We start from the raw sequence: 19,714 nt of genomic DNA on the forward strand, positions 1-19,714 counted from the left end.
CCTCTGCCATGCTGGACACACAGATCCACACACACCTCTTGTTGCAGTTCCCTCGCACCCTCCCCAAGTTTTCCCATGCCTTCTTTGCACCCTCCCACATCTGATACCAGCCAGTTGCCTGCCTGCCTGCCAGCCTGGGACTTGCAATAGGATGTTGCCTCACCTAACAACAGTGAAATTCGGTTAACAACAACAAGCAGGATTGCAGAAATTGCCGTCGCTAAGCCATGTGGTGTGCTTCACAATTACATCACTCAGCGATGGAAATTTTGGTCCCAATTGCAATTGTGAGTCAAGAGCTGCTTGTACTTTTTCAGCACCATCACAACTTTATTAACAGTTGCTAAAAGGGACGATTAAGCCAGGATTACCTATATACTGTAGTATTCCTTCTTTACGAGCAAATAGACAAATTTTCAGCAGCTTGGGCAGGGGGAGAAAGGTTGCTTAAGCTCGTCTTGAGATTTCCTAATCAGGCATCCTTATGACCCTTTCAGTAACAGGTTTACCCTTTCCGGGCTAAGGCTTGATCCCCTGTATTTTAGAGTGAACCCCAGAAAGATTTATGGAGATTCTTAGTCATCCAGGTCGTAGTTATCCCAAAGGTGCTTTTTCAGGAGGCAACAAGACTTTCTTTCTTTCTTTTCGCTTCTCATCCAAGATGCTTCTTCAGCTCTGACTGGATGATGGGGAATGGAAGGATTTATATTTCCTTACAGACAGCTGGACATTTGCGTTCTTTTTAGAGAGTCGTTGAGGTCGCTTGGAGCTTTATTTGTGTCCTCAGGGTCACCTGAGTAGTGCAAATGGCTGTGGAGCCTTTTTGGCTGCCCTGTGTCCCTTCACTGTTGAAGAGAGGCACAGGCTGTTGGGGAGGAGTCTCTGTTGTCTGCACCTCAAACTGAAGTGCAAATGGTTCCTGTAGTCTGCAATTTTTTTGGAAAATCCATTCATACTCCTGCACCATTTGAAGGGAGCACAGAGAGGGTCTCCTCAGGGTGCCGTCGGCCAGACAGTGTCGGCTGGCGACCCCCAGGGGGAGAGCCTTCTCTGTGGCAGCACCCGCCCTCTGGAATGACCTACCCCCTGAGATACTCACGATATCAGACCTCCGGACTTTTCGTCGGGCCCTGAAAACACACCTATTCCATCTAGCTGGGCTGGCTTGATCCCATCCTCTCAGTTTTAATTGAATTTGGTTTTAATTGGGTTATTTTTAATATCTTGGGCCGAAATTATTTAATTGTTTTTTAAATTGTTTTTAAATTTTATATGCAATGTTTTATCTTGGCTGTACACCGCCCTGAGTCCCGCAGGAGAAGGGTGGTATAGAAATAAAATAATAATAATAATAATAATAATAATAATAATAATAATAATAATAATAATAATAATAATAGCTAAAACAAAAGCAGAATATAAGAAAGAAGTAATTGAGCAGCGAGCTGAAAATTGGAAACACAAAGCTCTGCATGGCCAATACTTGAAAAGTATTGAAGGCAAAGCTGACCAGAAACTAACTTGGAACTGGTTAAGATCAGGAGTACTGAAAAAAGAAACAGAAAGCTTTATTTTGGCAGCTCAAGAACAAGCCCTAGCCACAAACTGTATGAAGGCAAAAATTCAACATGTTACCACCAACAGCAAATGCCACCTCTGCAATGAAAAAGAGGAGACAGTTGACCACCTGATCAGTGGGTGCAGCAAAATTTCACAAACTGACTACCTACAACGCCATGACCGTGTTGCTAAAATCATTCACTGGAAATTGTGCCAGAAGTTTGGATTTGAGTACAGCAAAAACCACTGGGAACATCAGGTTGAGAAAGTTTTAGAGAATGAGAAACTCAAGATCTTGTGGGACTTTAGGATTCAGACTGACAGGCACTTGGTCCACAACACACCTGACATAACAATAGTTGAAAAGAAAAAAGTATGGTTCATTGACATTGCAATACCTGGTGATGCACGAATTGAAGATAAGCAGCAAGAAAAAATCACAAAGTACCGGGACTTACAAATTGAAGTTGAGCGACTGTGGAAAAAGAAATCGTGTGTTGTGCCGATTGTAATTGGAGCCCTCGGAGCAATACCCAAAGGGCTACCCCGCTATTTAGAAATTCTAAATTTGCCGGACTTGAACATTTTGACTCTACAAAAAACCACCTTACTCGGAACAGCTTACATCCTCCGACGATACCTTAACAGTTCCTAGGTCCTTGGTTAGGACTCGAGCTGCTGAGCTATTAACCAGCCTCAAAGGCTGTGAATCTCACTAAAGATTAACCAATAAATAATAATAATAATAATAATAATAATAATAATAATAATAATAATAATAATAATAATAATAATAATAATAATAGCTAAAAGTCTATGGCAGGGGTGTCAAGCTCAATTTCATTGAGGACCGCATCAGGGCTGTGGTTGACCTTGGGGGTGGGCATGGCTGACGGGATGGGTGTGGCTGACTTGACGCCACTCCCCAAACTGCTGGCATGTTTCCTTTTTGCATTGGGTAGACCAGGCCGAATCCACGCTGTCCTGATCTTTCCTCTTCGCACTGGATAGACCCAGCTGAAGCTACATTGGCCTGATCTTTCCTCTTCGCATTGGGTAGACCAGGACAGCCCCGCGGCCTGGATCTGACCACATCGCGGGCCAGATCTGGCCTGCGGGCCTTCAGTTTGACACCCCTGATCTATGGAGATTCTCAGTCATCCAGGTCTTGGTTGTCCCTAAAGTGCTTTTTTTCAGGAGGCAACTGGACTTTCTTGTTTTTTCTTTGAAGATGTTTCAAAGCTTCTTGGATGAGAAGCGAAACATCTTCAAAGAAAAAACAAGGAAGTCCAGTTGCCTTCTGAAAAAAAGCACCTTTGGGACCCAGAAAGGTTCTGCCAGCATTCTCTATTATATTTTCCATCTGTCTGCAAATAGTTGTGGAAAGACAAAATGCATAGTAATAGGCCTGTTGAATTGGAGTGAGTCTTTCTAGCTGACTGTTGTTCATGTTTTGCTTCAAACAATACTCCTTGCTAATTGCCATTTCCTGATCTAGAGAATTGCTATAGGCATATCCAGTTGGACCTCACTTTGAATACTTCCAACTGCTTTGCTGTTAATGGGATGGGATGTCTTAAAGTCAGCATGTGTTGCCCTGAGCTCGTTGCACTTCTTGCAGTAGTGTTGTATTTTATCAGCTATTTTAAGATTTTTACTAATACTTGCATTGTTTTCCTATCAGGCTCACGAGGTATTGTGTTTGGAAATGCTCACATTGCTCCTGGAAAGACCTACAGATGACAGTATTGAAGTAGCCATTGGGTTTCTGAAGGACTGTGGCCTCAAGTTGACGGAAGTGTCACCTAGAGGTATTAACGGTAAGTAGGCAACCCTGGTACGTTCCTCTTTGATTCCTGAATTAGCAGTCCCCATCTGACCGATTTTACCCCACAGCTATCTTTGACCGTCTTCGCCACGTCCTTCATGAATCTGAAACTGACAAGCGTGTCCAATACATGATTGAAGTCATGTTTGCGGTGCGCAAAGATGGATTCAAAGATCACCCAGTAATTCTAGAAGGACTTGATCTTGTGGAGGAGGAAGATCAGTTTACCCACATGTTGCCTTTGGAAGACGAATACAATCCCGATGACATTCTCAGTAAGTATGCTTTTGAAATCAGACATGTGCTTGTTGTGATCTAGAATTGTGCAAGAGCATAATTTCAGTGTTTTTTTTGTTTTGTTTTTTTCTCCTTTTGGGAAGATGTCTTCAAAATGGACCCTGAATTTGTGGAAAATGAAGAGAAGTACAAAACTCTGAAAAAAGGTATGCGGGTTCAAATTCTTGATTGGGCATGGTTGTTTATTTCTAAGGCACTTCTCTGGCCTAAATGCTGCTGACTCAGTCCAATCTATTATTTTGATTTATTTTATTTTTTTTGTAATGTAGAAATCCTGGATGAAGGTGACAGTGACTCAGAAGCCGATCAGGATGCTGGTAGTAGTGAAGAGGAGGATGAGGAAGAAAGAGAGGAGGAAGAGGAGGATGAAGATGGTAAGAGTTCCGTTTAAACTAAATGGGATAAACGACTCAGAGCTCTGGGTAATACACTATGGCAGGACAATAAATCTAAATTTGATTTATATTACATCTGTTTAATTATCACATTTGGAAACCACCCATCTTCCTCACAAAGCAATTCTGGGCATTGTACAAAGACTTAAAAACAGAAAAACGGTATAAATATTATAACATAAACCAGATTAAAACAAGAATAAAATACCGTATTTTTCAGAATATAAGACACATTCCCCCCCACCCCCCCAAAGAGGCTGAAAATTTGGGTGCATCTTATACTCCGAATGTAGCCCAGCCTACCCTTCGGCCCCCGTGCGTCCTCTTCCTTGCTGCAGGGATTGCCACCAAGAATGGCTTGTGTTTTTGGGCTCCACATGTTGCATTTTCAGCTCCAAATGTTCCATTTGAGAGCCCTTCAAAACACATCGCTGCCGATCGCCACCTGAAAACACGACACATTTGGAGGCTGAAAACACGACACATGGTGCCCAAAATGGCTACCTGGAACTGCTGCTGTTACCGCGTTTCGCCTGCTTTAGTCACTAGCTCCATCCCACGATCAGCTGTGCTTTTGAAGCTGCTTATCAGCCCCAATGAGCGCTTGTGAGCGAAGCGATCGTCCGCGCTTCTCCTGCTGTCCTCATTGCTGCTCCCTCCGATGATCAGCTGTGCTTTAGAAGCTTTTTTTCAGCCCCAACCAGCACACGCTCAAAATCAGCGAACTAATGTGCTGAAGCTGATCAGGCTAAGGATGCTAGACAGATGAATAACTGGTAGGCAGAATTCCCCCCCCCCTATTTTCCTCCCCTAAAACTAAGGTGCATCTTATACTCCGAAAAATATGGTATTTAAAATTCAGAATTACAAAGCAGGGGAGGGCCTTCAAGGCACTTACCAGCCCAATGGCCACATGCACCTCCATCTCTCCCCAAGCAAATTGTCAGAGTAAGGTCATTGGATATTTCTGAGAGGCCTCAAGTGTGGGGCCCTGCTTCGCCTCTGGGGGAAGAATTTTCCCAGGGGCAGTGGCAGAGAATGCTCTCTTCCTGGACCTCTCCAGGCACAATTCGTTAACTGATGAGTTTACAGCATGCCCTCCCTGCCTGACTGGGTGGAACTGGTGTAATGGAGTAAAAAGAGCTTCACAGGTACCCAGAGCCAATACCATGTAGGACTTTAAAGACCATAACCAACACCTTGAATTGAACATAGAAGCAGACCAGATGTTTTTAATTACCATTGGGGGAAATTTATATGAACATCATAGGCCTTCTGTATTGTGCTCAGGAAAATGTACTGACTTAGCAAAGGTGAATATTTGTAGATCAAGGGTAATTTTAGTTATACTTACTACCCATAAATCAGAGCATTTGTGTGTATATTTAAAGCTTTTATAAAGTTTATTCACTTGAGGTAAAAAAACAGTTTTTGAAAATGAGCTGTGCCTAATTAATCTACTTTTGAAAATCTTGACTTCGTATTTCTGCTGGAAAAGCAGTACTGATGTTTAAGAAATGGAAGCCCAGTGTTGTCTTGATCACAGTCAGGACTAGCATGCATACGTTTTATTTCATTTTTGCATTCAACTTTTTTTCAACTGTAAATATTAGCTTTTTTTCTTCTCACCTGCTTCTGTCTTTACCAAAGATACGTATTTTATTTATTTAGAAAATTTATATAGCTGCCTACTTGCTCACAGCAACTCTAAGAAGCTCACAAGCAATAAAAACACAGTATTAAAAAAAATACCCTCCCCCATACATACACACACACACACACACACACACACACCTGTCCAGCGACAACACACAGTCAAATGAGCCATTTGATGGACTCCATCCCACTTTGGGTTCCCCAGGCCCACTAACAAAACCAAGCTTTCAGGTACTTATGAAAGAGTGGGCCAGTCTTATTTCTGAAGGGATGATATTCCAAGAAAATGTTTGACCTCTGTCATTACCAACAAAGGATATATAACAAAGTATTGAGATGAACTTTTGATATTCACCAAATATCCAAATTTGGGAAGAGTTTGACTCTGTTACCCCAGAGGAAGTGGACAGGATCATGGGGAAGCTGAGTGCGGCCACATGTGTGTTGGACCCGTGTACCTCCTGGCTGGTTTATTCAGCCCAGGAGCGACACGAGGCTGGATCCAGGCAGTGATAGCAGCTTCTTTGAGGGAGGGTAACTTCCCGACCGCCTTGAAGGAGGCGGTGGTGAGGCCCCTCCTCAAGAAGCTGGCCTTGGATCCAGCTGTTTTAAGTCATTTTCATCCAGTCTCCAACTTCCGCTTTTTAGCGAAGGTTGTTGAGAATGTGGTGGCACGTCAGCTCCCGCTGGTCCTGGATGAAGCAGATTACCTTGACCCGTACCAATCGGGTTTCAGGCCCGGGTACAGCATGGAGATGGCATTGGTCGCACTGGTGGATGATCTCTGGAGGGCCTGGGACAGAGGTCATTCCTCTGTTCTGGTCCTATTGGATGTTTCGGCGGCATTTGATACTGTCGACCACGGTATCCTGCGTCGCCTCGAGGGGTTGGGAGTGGGGGCACTGTTTTACGGTGGTTCTACTACCTCTCGGGTCGAATGCAAGCAGTGTTGACGGGGGCAGAGATCGACCCCGAGGCCCTTCACTTGTGGGGTGTCTCAGGGGTCGGTCCTCTCGCCCCTCCTGTTCAACATCTGTATGAAGCCGCTAGGGGAGATCATCCGTGGTTTTGGGGTGAGGTATCATCAGTATGCTGATGATACTCAGCTCTTTATTTCCACCCCGAACCAAACCAGCGATGCCCTCGACGTGATGGTCCGGTGCCTGGAAGCGGTACGGATCTGGATGGGTAAAAACAGACTGCAACTCAACCCGGCCAAGACCGAGTGGCTGTGGGTACCGGCATCTCGGTTCAGGGGAGTGGTGCCATTGCTGACTATAAGGGGTGAAGTTTTGCCCCCTGTAAACAGGGTGCGCAACTTGGGCGTCCTCCTGGATTCATGGTTGAGCTTAGAAGCTCATATAATGACCGTGACCAGGGGGGCATTCGCCCAGATACATCTGGTGCGCCAGTTGCATCCCTACTTGGACCGAGATGCCCTACGCACAGTTACTCATGCGCTGGTCACCTCACGGATTGACTACTGCAACACTCTCTACATGGGGCTGGCCTTGAGGACCACTCAGAGGCTTCAGCTGATGCAAAATGCAGCCACGCGGGTTGTGATGGGAGAATCCCGATACTCCCATGTTACACCCCTCCTGCACGCCTTGCATTGGTTACCGGTTGCCCTCCGGGTGAGATTCAAGGTGCTGGTGATGACCTATAAAGCCCTACATGGCTTAGGCCCAGGATTTGGCGGACCACCTACAGCCAGCAACGATATCCCATCGCCCGGTTCGCGTCTATAGAGAGGGCCTGCTCAGGGTGCCATCAGCTAGACAGTGCCGGCTGGCGGCCCCCAGGGGTAGAGCCTTCTCGGTGGGTGCGCCCACCCTCTGGAATCAACTTCCCTTGGAGCTCCGATTAGCGCCTGACCTTCGCACCTTCTGTTATGAATTAAAAACTTGGCTTTTTAAATCGCTTGACCTGGTGTGATGGGGGGGTTTTAAGGGTTAAATTTTAAATTTTTTAGATTTTAGATTTTATTTTGTGTTGTGGCTTGTGTTTTTATTATTGTGAGCCGCTCTGAGTCCATTGGGAGATAGGGCAGCATATAAGGCGAATAAAATAAATAAATAAATACTTATTTTCCACCATAATTTGCAAATAAATTCTTTCCAAATCAGACAATGTGATTGTCTGGATTTGTTTTCTCATTTTGTCTCATAGTTGAGGTCTACCTATGATGTCAATTACAGGCCTCTCTCATCTTTTTAAGTGGGAGAACTTGCACAATTGGTGGCTGACTAAATACTTTTTTGCCTCACTGTAAATCTTCGAGAGAATTTCAGTTAAATTTGAAAGAGGGAGAATTCTCCTATGCCTCTAAGAATCCTATCTATAACAACATATAACAATTGCAATAGAACAGGAGGTAAGATTTCATTGTGGTCTGATGCATAACTAAACAAACTGTTTTAATGTAAATAAACACCCAGTGTTTAAATAAGCTCTGTTCATGATGACAGTCTGCAATAATTACCATCTTCTTTTTTATTTTTTTGGCCTGACAAACAACGCTTTCCTACTGTTTAAAAAACAATATTTTTCAGATTTAGCATCTACCTCAATGTGTTCTTGTATTTCTGTATAACCATTTTCCACTGTGTAAATATTTTTACAGATATTAATTGTAGACTGTCAAAATATGCTAAACTGCTTTATTTGTGAACCATAAGAGGGGGATAAATGCAAAACAACATCCACACTCCTACTTTTGTAAACAGTAAGTGTTAGCAAGATTCAGTCAGGATAAAAGTTTTAAAATCTGATTTCAAGGGAAATACTTTTAAACAAACCTTAATCCTGGTAGTAAATTTTGTGGATCTTATGTGGATTTTAAAGGCTGACTGAATGCATATTGTATTATTATACTTAATATTTGGGCCAAGTATCACCAAAAGTGATACTTTTATTTTAAATTTCTTTTCTTGTTCTGCATTAATTTTCATTACAATTCTAAATACAGTTTTATAGAGAAGTACAGTATTTTTGTTGGGTTTTAATGGAGTGCCTGGCCCAAATATTAAATATAATAATACAATATGCATTCAGTCAGCCTTTAAAATCCACATAAGTCTTTTTTTGCTGGGCTTCCTGGATAGTTTCCTATCAAATATGATCCAGGCCCCATCCCTGCTTAGCTTCCAAGTTCAGCTATTTTTCATGAATAACTCATTTATTTTGAACAATCACATCTGAAACAATGTGTTGGCAATGCTATGCAATTATTTTCCTGAATGGTTTATCCTAATCTTTTGTTTGTTTCCTTTTATTGATCAAGGACAAAAAGTTACCATCCACGACAAAACGGAAATTAACTTGGTTTCCTTCCGGCGAACTATTTACCTTGCAATTCAGTCAAGGTAAAATGAAACATAACTCTCAGTTAACACCCTTATAGCATAAATTGCAGGCCCTTTGGCAAACTAGCATCCTAGATGACAGCATGCAAAACGTTAGCTTCAATCTATAGCACTTGTACGTTTTTCTTTATATGTAAGGACTGCACTTCAAAATGATCTCTGACCAAACTGATGCCTTTCAAATTTGTTGGACTGCAACTCTTCAGATTCCTGTCATTGAAGATTTACAGTCATGTAAAACCACAAATTGTGGAAGAATTCTCAATCTGAATCTATTGAAATTAGAAAATTCATACATTTAAAACGGACAAATCTGCACTTGTAGAATAAAAGAAAACTGGCCTAGAACTAAAAATATTTGCAAATGTTTCTATTGCCTTCTTTACGTCAAAACCGTTATTCTGTGAAATTACATTGTGGAAAAAGCCAGTGTTTTAATTTGTTTATTAGAATTGGTACATTTCTGTTTAATATGATGTTACAGTAATAATGACTCACAAATGAGAATCATCTTGTTTTTAGTCTGTCTGAAAATCTATTGGTTTTGGCTGGAGCGCATGGAAAAAAACCATTTAATTGCTAAAATAGAATTATTTTTCAAAGAAATGTACATAGTTAAAAATACATTGTGCTTTTTAATGAGGAGGAAAATGGAGTTTTCATACATTGATGTATATGCGTTGTTTTCTTTATTTAATGAACTTCTTGCAAGTGTACCTATATGTGTGTATACCTTTGAGTCAGTGTTGACTCCTGGCAGCTGCCTGGACAAGTCCCAGCAATTTTTTGGTAAGATTTTTGAAAGTGGACTTTCTATAGTCGTCTTCCAAGAGCTGAGAGTGACGGACTCAAATTCACTCAGCTGGTTTCATGCCTAAGGCAAGACTAGAATTCACTGTCTCCTGGTTTTCTACTTTGGTACCTTACTGCTATAGCAAACTGTTGTCATGTAAACTTATTTCAACAGATTTAAGGCTCAGAGACCAGTGATAAATCAAGTGACAAGGAGTGTCTGACTTCAGTAAGAGAGGTTCTAAATATGGGAAGTTCTGGAGGTTCTGGAGGTTCTGGAAGTTCTTGTACAGTTAAAAGGAATTCTTACATTATAAACATTGGAATGCAGATGTCTTAAGATGCCTTTGCCTGAACAGTAGTTGAAACCAGCATGGTTTTGATGTTGCACCAAAGTCACTTTGAGGTTTTGTGAGAAGCTTTTACCATGTTAGGGATGAAAGTTAGTTATGTACAGATAAATGTATATTTTCCCTTTCTCTGTCTCTAGTTTAGATTTTGAGGAATGTGCCCATAAACTATTGAAGATGGATTTTCCTGACACTCAAACAGTAAGTTTTAATAAGGGTTTCTTTTAGGGTTTTTTTGCTTTTCCATTCCTAAAAGGGCATTAAAAATACAGTTACTGAGACAATCATATTTTATATAGTATAGCAGCTGATGTCTAGTATGGAGGTTCTCCCACAGTTGGTTGTGACCCTGGGGTGCGTCATGAGCAAATCTGAGGGGGGTGTGGGTGTGGGTGTAATCTAGCCATTTTTGAGAAACTTATATAATTCTGTCGATCAGAAAATGTCACGCTACCTCTTCCTTCGGGAGAAGTTCTTGGATGGGCTTGGTGAAACAATTGAAAGTTTATTTCTCCCTTTTTAAAAGTCCCATCCCTCCCCCCAAGGGAGATGGATGGTTCAAAAATGTGAAAAATAAAATAATAAATAAAATCAGGTGATGTGGAAATATAGTTGTAATTACAGATTTTTTGGGTGTTTTGTTTTTATTTGTTGTGCTATGTTTTTCCCTTTTTTAAAAAAAGTAGGTAGTAAATTGTTCAATTCTTATGTATGCTTGTTTGAAAAAGGATTAATATTTTTTTTAAAAAAAAGTTTGAAACCTACTTGGTGTGCAGCCCCCCTGTTAAAATTTCCTTGTGGTTCTCTATAGTGGGAGGTTAACAGTGCAGGGGTATGCCCATTAACTTTCTCTGCTGCAGTGCTTATGCTGTAAACAGTCTTCTCTTTGGTGCCAGGTTACCCACTTCCCTTACGGTCTTCCAGAAATTCATGGAAACAACTTTTCTGGAAGGCATTAGGGGAAGAGTGAGTGGGTGATCTCTGAGTAGTTGCACACTACTGTTAATTTTGTTTTTCTTTTCTGTTGCTTCATTGTTGAAAACCATGGGAGTCTATGTAGATTACAGCAATGAATCAAAAGGTACTATGATGCAGGGTGAATTACCTTTGGAAGCAGGTTGAGAGAAGTTCTGACATAAATCCAGCTTTGAGTGCACTAGTTCCCTTAAAAGTGCAATGTGACAGTTTTATTCATGGGATGGTGGGGTTTATTAATTTACTAGCTATTATAAATTTTAAACACACCACCCACATTGGTTTTACAATAGATTGATTGGGATGAACATGTCACCTTTTTCATTTTTATGGTTGGTCGCACAGTCAGCCGCATGTTTGGTCTGGATTTGGATTTTCAACCATCTGTCAAGGACCTGAGCTAGGCAGATGTTGTTACTTGATGGTGTTAAAGGTATCATTGCAGAATATAATACGTTCTGAGCCTTTTTGCAATTGACCGGTGATGATTTTGTCAATGCCAGTGGTGTTCAAGTGGGGCTCCCCTTGTTTTGGGATTGCATTTAAGGCACCTATTAACAGTTGGTGCTATTTTTGCTTTCTTTTGCCATAGTTGTCCCAAAGGTGCTTTTTTTTTCCAAGAGGCAATTGGACTTCCTTTGTTTTTCTATGAAGACGTTTTGCTTCTCATCCAAGAATGCAAATCTCCAGCTTGTCTGCAAGGAGTATAAATCCTTCCATTCCCCACCATCCAGTCAGAGCGGAAGAAGCTTCTTGGATGTAGTAGTAGTAGTAGTAGTAGTAGTAGTAGTAGTAGTAGTAGTAGTAGTTGTTGTTATTTTATTTATATACCGCCCTCCTCCCGAAGGACTCAGGAGGAGGCGGTATGTAAAGCTAAACGTCTTCAAAAAAAAACAAAGTAAGTCCAGTTGCCTCTTGAAAAAAAAAAAAAAAGCACTTTTGGGACAACCATGACCTAGATCAGGAGTGGGCAACTGTGGCCCTTTTACAACCTGTGGACTTCAACTCCCAGAATTCCTGAGCCAGCCAAGCTAGATGGTTGAGAATCTCCATAGACATTTTGCCATAGCTGTTCTTCTATTTGCAGGTCTTTGCATTTTGTGATTTTCTCTATTTCTTTTCTGCTGTCCCTTGGTACTAGTTATTATTATTAGAACCAGTTTCATCTAGTGGTTAAGATGATGGCTTATAAACCAGGAGGCTGTGCGTTCTAGGTTTCCTTTAGGCATGAAAGCCAACTGGGCAACTGGGTTAGGCACTCGCTCTCAGCCCAACCATCTCACAGGGCTGTTGCTATGGGGAAATAGGTGGCAGGAATATTATGTATATATGCCATTTTGACTTAGGTATAAAAATGTGAGGTAAAATAACAACAAGTCAAGCACAGGTAGTCCTTGACTTACAAATATTCGTTTAGTGACCATTGAAGTTACAAAAATAGTAAAAAAAGTGACTCATGACTGTTTTTGAATTTATGACTATTGTAGCATCCTCATGGTCACATGATCAAAATTCGGATGCTTGACAGCTGGCATGTATTTGCAGAGTCCCAAGGTCGTGTGATCACCTTTTGTGACCTTCTAACAAGCAAAGTCAGTGGGGAAGACAAATCCCCTTAACATTTAACAGTGTGACTTACTTAACAAGTACAGTGATTCACTTGCTAAATGGGGCAAAATACACTTAACAACTCTTGATTAGCAGTGAACTTTTGGGCTCAAATTTGATCATAAGTCGAGGACTGCCTGTATTTACTGTTAAGAAACCTTTGGTGTAGTGGTTAAGGTATTGGCTAAAAACTGGGAGATGGGGGTTTCTAGTCCCAATTTGGGCACGAAGCCAACTGGGTGACCTTGGACCATTTTTTTTCCAGGAAGTTGCTCTCCAGATAGACTGTATATAAATGATGGCTTTGCACAAATTTTTCTAACACATGAAAATACACTGAACACCGAAGCTGAGCAATTTTATTTATGAGAATATATTTCTAGAAATGTATATTATGTAAACTTATTATATAAAATATATTACGTAAATTAGGTATCTGTGCTCATATTTTGCTGACACTATTATTAAATGTTTCCACCAATCTCTTGGCAACCTGGAACAAATTTGTGTAACTTTCCCAAAAAACAAAGACGGGGGCTGAGACTGAAAATACATTTTATTTAATTTCCTTTCATTACACTTAATCTTAACAGATCTGTATTTTTAATGATTCTCCACTCTTCTATTTAATATTTAATAGTTTTCCCCTTCTGTCAGTTAAAAAGAATGGCTTTGAGGAAATTCAGTGGAATGTATCCAAAAGAGTCATGAAGGAAGCTAGAAGTTTCGACCTTTTCTTGCCAGAAGGAAATGTGTAAGCCAAGGAACAGGAAGCTGATAATTTAAGCCTCACTGTTTTATTGGAGGAAGGAATTTATGATCTCATGCCTCTTTATTCACATTGAAATCATAGTTTAGTATTACATCCAGAGGCAAGCCACTTTATATGATTATATCTGAAATACACTGTATATCATGGAACTTTTCTCTATTCCATTCCTGCCTAAATGTAAGGACCTGCCTCAGCTACCTTCCCAAGAAAGTAAAACTCTTGAAACAGTTCACATTTCAAAAGGAACTTTTACTGAGAGATAGTGATTGCAGAGAAGTCAGGCAGAGTCTGAATTCAGGCACGAAGTGTTAGGCTGAATTTCCCCCAACCCCTATCCCCAGTACCCTGTGTCCATCTGTAGCCAATAAATTGCCACAAAGGTGTTGTGAAAATCTCCGAGGCTGGGTGGTGAGAAGAGGTCGTAGTCGGGATACTGCGACTTTGAATACCCAGCTGGTACCGGCAGAGAGGGAGTCAGTGCAGATGGCCATGTCTTCCCTTCCTCAATTCCCAAGCAGTTACAGTAAAGCAAAAGCATGCAAACCATTCCATCCGCGGTGCCTCCCCCCCGCCTCCAGAACAGCAGCATTCTGATAGGAACCTGACACTAAACGACTCTACTCACCACCCTTAATTCAATATAAACTTGTTCTCATCTCCCACAAAGTAGTTACTGTCATATACAGTGTAATTAATATACACCTAGCAAAAGGGCTCCTTCTTTGCTGATGGAAAGGGGGTGTATCTTCAAGAAGAACTTGCCTTGTGCCTAGCCATCGGTGTTGTGTTTTCTGGACTAGATGTAGGCAGTAGAGACGTATTTATTTTTTCAACATATTTGTGCAGTGTACTAAGTCAGTACTTCCCATCCTGGGTGGCCTCTGGAGCTTTCATCAATGACCCTGTTTTGCTCAGAATCCTGAGGCTTGAAACCCACACGTCTGGAAGGAGCTAGGTTAGGGAAAACAGCGCTTTATGCTTGTGCTAAAGTCTGTCAACCAAACCAGGAAATAGTTCCATTTCTGCTTAACTTGGATATTCTTAACTGTAATCTAAATCCACGGTTTCTCCTATGTTCGTTCGACTTGAGAGTTCGTTCTCAAGTCTAACTTCTGAAGTAAAACTGGCTGCTGAGACTTTTTGGCAGCATTTATCACTCTCCTGAGCTGAACTTTTTCATCCCTTTGTGCATGCAGGGGTTTGGGATTTAAAAAAAAAAAGTTTGGGGAATATTGCTGTTCCCACTGCATATGGTAGCTCCTGTCCCAAATAACTCATTATGCATCTGTATATATTTGTATGTGAGTGAGTGAAAACAGGGCAATCAGCTACCTATCACAATGATTTAGAAAGAGGAAAATGTGTGTGTTCCTGTGGTTTAATATTTGAGCATTTGAGTTTAAATCTTTTATCCATTATTAATAATAAGCCATACTTAATGTGCAGCACCAACACACCTCTGTATCTTGCAGTGATTTTAAAAGTTTGGATAGGCTAAGATTAATTTCTGAGATACAGGCTTTACAGACCAGGTTTTATTACACAACAAAAGTTGTGCTAAGACAGTATGAAAGGGAGATCTATTGATTGCAGGTAGTCCTTGACTTACAACCATTCATTTAACAATGATTCAAACCCTTGCAATTATGTGATGGTAATCTTGGCATTTAGCAACTGGCTCCTATTTATGATTGCAGCATCCTGCAATCCCATGATTGCAATCGTTACCTTTTCTGACAAAAGGGGAAGCTGGATTCACTTAACAACCATGGTGATTCACTTATTTATTTATTTATTTTTTAAATTTTTATACCACCCCCCTCTCCCGAAGGACTCGGGGCGGTGAACAGCCAAAATTAAAAACACACAATACAAACATTAAAATACTATAAAACGAAATTAAATTTATCTTTGGCTTCCCCAATTTAAAACCCCTTACCCATAAAATTCCCCAATTAAAAGATTTTTAACCCAGCCCGGCTTGCTGAAATAAAAAAGTCTTCAGGGCCCGGCGGAAGGTCTGGAGGTCCGGGATCAGTCGTATCCCTGGGGGTAGCTCATTTGACAACCTTTGTAAAAATTGCCATAAAATTGGGTCCAACTTGACTCGTGATTGCAACAACTTATGTCTCAAACGGTCAAGGCCCGCACCAGGGAGAAGTCAAGCAAACCCACACAGGAAACTCAGCAGCTCAGGAATCCAGATTTTACTTCTCACTCAGAGGCCGGAGCCTTGGTACACGTTGAGTATAATGCACAGAGCCACGCAAAGTCAGCGTTGGGAGCTCTTGCCTCCCAGTGTGTTTTATGGCCCAGGGCCACGCCCACTGGCCACCCAGTCACACTTGCTGTCCACCTAGCATCCGGCCGTCTGTGACATCCGGTAGCAAGCCTCAGGCCACCTGTAGTGTCCTGAAGCACAGGGCTGGACGCGCGGAGACATGTGGGCAGCCACGGGGCGAGCAGCTGACGGGGGCTGATGGAAATTCTGGTCCCAATTGTTGTCATAAGTTGAGGACTACCTGTAATTGATTGATTCATTGATTCATCAATTTGATTTATATTCAGCCTTTCATTCAGGAGATCAAGGTGGCTTACATAGCACAACCTCTTCCCACTTTCCCCACACCAAATGGAGAAAGTAAGGTAGCCTGAGATTTTATGACTGGCCCAAAGGCACCCTAGATACTTCCTAATAGATGAAGGAAGCTTCAGGATTATATCCTAAAAATTTGGTGTGTGTCCCTGTGTGTTCAGATATATATTTTTGTATCAGATCTATACTGTATTGCAAATAATGGAATTGCCTCAGAATTCAGTTAGCTATCTAAATGAATAGGAACCAAAAAATAAGTTTTATGAAAAAAACATTCAATACATTTTGGGGGTCTGATAGATTGTACAGAAACTGGGCCTTTTGCTAATTCATCATTCACCCTGCGCCAACATTTTAAAAGCCTTATTGCATTATTCATGCTGGTACTTTAATGTCTGCTTCAGTTTGTTCCTTTCAGAGGCTGCAAACTTACACATATTGTTTCGTTAGAACTTTCAGTGTTTACTGAATAAATTGATACAGAAAAAAAGTTTACAAAATTATGAAAAGGGATACATTTGGTCATTTACCAGCCCCCCACCCCCCCATACACCAAATTGTAGCCTGCTACTTAAATTCATGTGTGTCTACATACAAAATATGGCCTGGTATATTATAATATGAGAATGTTTTATGACTTCAAAAATAAAGGTTGTCTTTAACTAATGGGGGGAGGGGGCAGACATTTTTGGCCAATTCTGCAGTCCTTTTCAGTATTTAAAAAAAAAGTTGCACAAATATTTTGCTTTCGAGTCTACTACATTTATTTACTAATAGTACTTGTTTATTGAATTAATAAAATTATAGGCCTATATTGCAATTATAGAGAAAGGGAAGTAACTTGTTTCTTCACTAAATTAATTAATCTAGAATAAGCATCAAACTAAGAAATGACTTATTGATTCAAAGTCAGCAAATGTATTGTCTTGAGGTCAACTAGAATACCCGAAGAAAATGGTCAGCAAAAATAAGCAGATGACAGTCCCAGAGGTAGCAGAATAGCAGTGCCATCAAAATGAGTGTAATCGAGTTTAACGCTTTTCCACTTTTAATCTGAGGCATATCCTTGATGTTTACAGAAAGAAAAAGAGAAGAGGGGGAATCTGATGATAAAACTCTTGGGATTAACTAAAAGAAAGTTATGGTTAAATCCTGAAGAAGGAATGTTTGAAATGGCAAAGAAACGGCAAATATAAAGCCTATGCTTTTCTGTCTTTGGTCTTCCTATGAAATTTCATTAGCTGTTTCTTCATCAACTGCTTTGAAGTGATTTATTTGTATTAGTGATAGAATCTCACTGGAGCAACATCCTTTGCCCAAAGGGTGCCAAGGTTGCTTTGGGGGAATTGTATGACCCCCTTATCAGTTATGAATGAAGGGAAGTAGGGTGTCTTTTAAGGGAACTGCATGCGGCCCAGTATAGATGCATTGCTGCCTATATTAGATTCTGGACAAATATTTACCATCATTCAACAGGTTTGCATGTTTGAGCAGAGTTAACTACAGGGAAAGATTATCAATTTCTTCATCGATACTGAATACAATTAAGCAAAATCAGCACTGCAGGATTTCTTTTAAAGGCTCAGAACAGAAGGATCTAGTTAACATTAACCATAGCAAAGCAGTGATTCCATGTTGGTCTTGAAGTCTGTAGAGATTCTCAGTCATCCAGGTCATGGTTGTCCCGAAGATGCTTTTTCAAAAGGCAACTGGACTTTCTTGTTTTTTCTTTGAAGATGTTTCGCTTCTCATCCAAGAAACTTCTTCAGCTCTGACTGGATGGGGAATGGAAGGATTTATATTTCTTGTAGACAGCTGGTCATTTGCATCCTTTCCAAGTGCTTCAACAACCCTCTAAAAGGATGCAAATGACCAGCTGTCTACAAGGAATACTGTATAAATCCTTCCATCCTTCCAAACTCACTTAACAAATGTTTCATTTAGCAACATAAATTTTGGGCTCAATTGTGACTGTAACTCAAGAATTACCATATATTCAGATCTGCATCATCATATATGCTGGCTTTAACAATTGATATACAGATGTTTTGGTTTCTTCTATATAATGTAAACTGCCAGCAAGTCCCAATAGCACATGTAGCATTCAATTGTATGGCTTGAACAAGTGGATCAGTGGTTGCAATTAATCTCGGAAACCGCAGCGCGTTGCTAATGCAGCTCAATGACTCCTATCACATCATGTGTACAAATAATGGGGAACGATTAGATCTAAGCATGTTTATTTTGAATAAGCCAGTGAGAGTGACTTTATAAGCAAATCTGTTTTCCTGAACATGATTACTCAAGATATTCCGGTAGAAATCATGGGTAATATTTAAATATTTAAAATGTTGAAATATTTAATTACTTTAACCCCTGGGAGATATTATAGCGTGGTAACCGCTGTTCAGGGAGCAAAAAGTAATTTGTTCTTCAAGACGCGCTGACTTCATTAGCAAACAGCATCAGCACTTTGCCCTGCTTTATTACATAAAAATGATTGACTGCAAAATTATTCCAGTGGAGCAATGTAAAAATAAATATATGTTTTAACATATTGAATTCATGTAAAATACAACACGGAATTTTGAAGATTATGGTAGTTAGACATTTCTTATCATTAAACAAACAGAAAACCTTGAATATTTATTGATGAGTATGTTAACTAAGGGTGAAATGCTCCTGGTTCAGACCGGATCGCCCGATCTGATAGCGATGGAGGCGGGTGGTTCGGATAACCGGTAGCAAAAATCTCTGCCCCCCCCCATGCCCAGCTGAGCTGCACAATCATCAGAGGCTTTTTTTTACTTTTAAAGGCATTTTTTCTATAACCTCTTCGGCCGAAAAAAATGCTTTTAAAAGTAAAAAAAAAAGCCTCTGATGATCATGCAGCTCTTCAGAGGTTGTAGAAAAAATGCTTTCAAAAGGCTCTGACGATCCCATCTGAGTTGCCTGATCGGCAGAGGCTTTTTTTCTTTTAAATGCCTCTGACGATCCAAGCTGAGTTGCCTGATCGGCAACTTTAAATGGTTGCCTGATCGGCAACCATTTAAAAGAAAAAAAGCCTCTGCCGATCAGGCAACTCAGCTTGGATCGTCAGAGGCATTTAAAAGAAAAAAAGCCTCTGCTGATCAGGCAACTCAGCTTGGATCGTCAGAGGCAAGAGGATCGCCGAAGAGGTTGTAGAAAAAATGGTTTTAAAAGTAACAAAAAAAAGGAATTGGCTACGCTCACCCAGTCACATTACCGCCCCACCATCAAGCCACGCCCACAGAACCAGTAGTAACAAATTTTAGATTTCACCACTGATGTTAACTGATCACAATGCTGATGAATCACACATTATGCTGGATAGAAACTTTTCACAAGTCGTTCGTCTTATGGTTTCATCTTTCCATCAGTAACTTTTCATGCAGAAAGGTAAGTGCATTCAGAGGGTTTTGTGGACTTACAAGTCAATTTTTTTTAATGTAACATTTCTGCACTATTACCATGATATTGCGGTAGTAATTTTTAA

The 19,714-nt window shown here is 40.7% G+C and overlaps 1 protein-coding gene across 3 annotated transcripts in view; it reads left to right on the forward strand.

Annotated features, from left to right (window-relative positions):
- The window catches only part of CWC22 (CWC22 spliceosome associated protein homolog), a 47,830-nt gene that overhangs the window by 18,161 nt on the left and 9,955 nt on the right, over positions 1–19,714 (forward strand). For all 3 annotated transcript variants that reach the window (XM_070952406.1, XM_070953190.1, XM_070953986.1), the window contains 6 exons: positions 3,245–3,380; positions 3,457–3,663; positions 3,769–3,831; positions 3,955–4,059; positions 9,023–9,104; positions 10,387–10,447. In XM_070952406.1, the coding sequence (XP_070808507.1) occupies positions 3,245–3,380; positions 3,457–3,663; positions 3,769–3,831; positions 3,955–4,059; positions 9,023–9,104; positions 10,387–10,447 (654 nt within the window). The remainder of the gene's footprint in view (positions 1–3,244; positions 3,381–3,456; positions 3,664–3,768; positions 3,832–3,954; positions 4,060–9,022; positions 9,105–10,386; positions 10,448–19,714) is intronic.

The sequence above is a fragment of the Pituophis catenifer genome, unplaced genomic scaffold (genome assembly GCF_029215685.1).
Source record: "Pituophis catenifer annectens isolate HBS135680 unplaced genomic scaffold, rPitCat1.0.hap2 SCAF_1, whole genome shotgun sequence".
NCBI lineage: Eukaryota > Metazoa > Chordata > Lepidosauria > Squamata > Colubridae > Pituophis > Pituophis catenifer.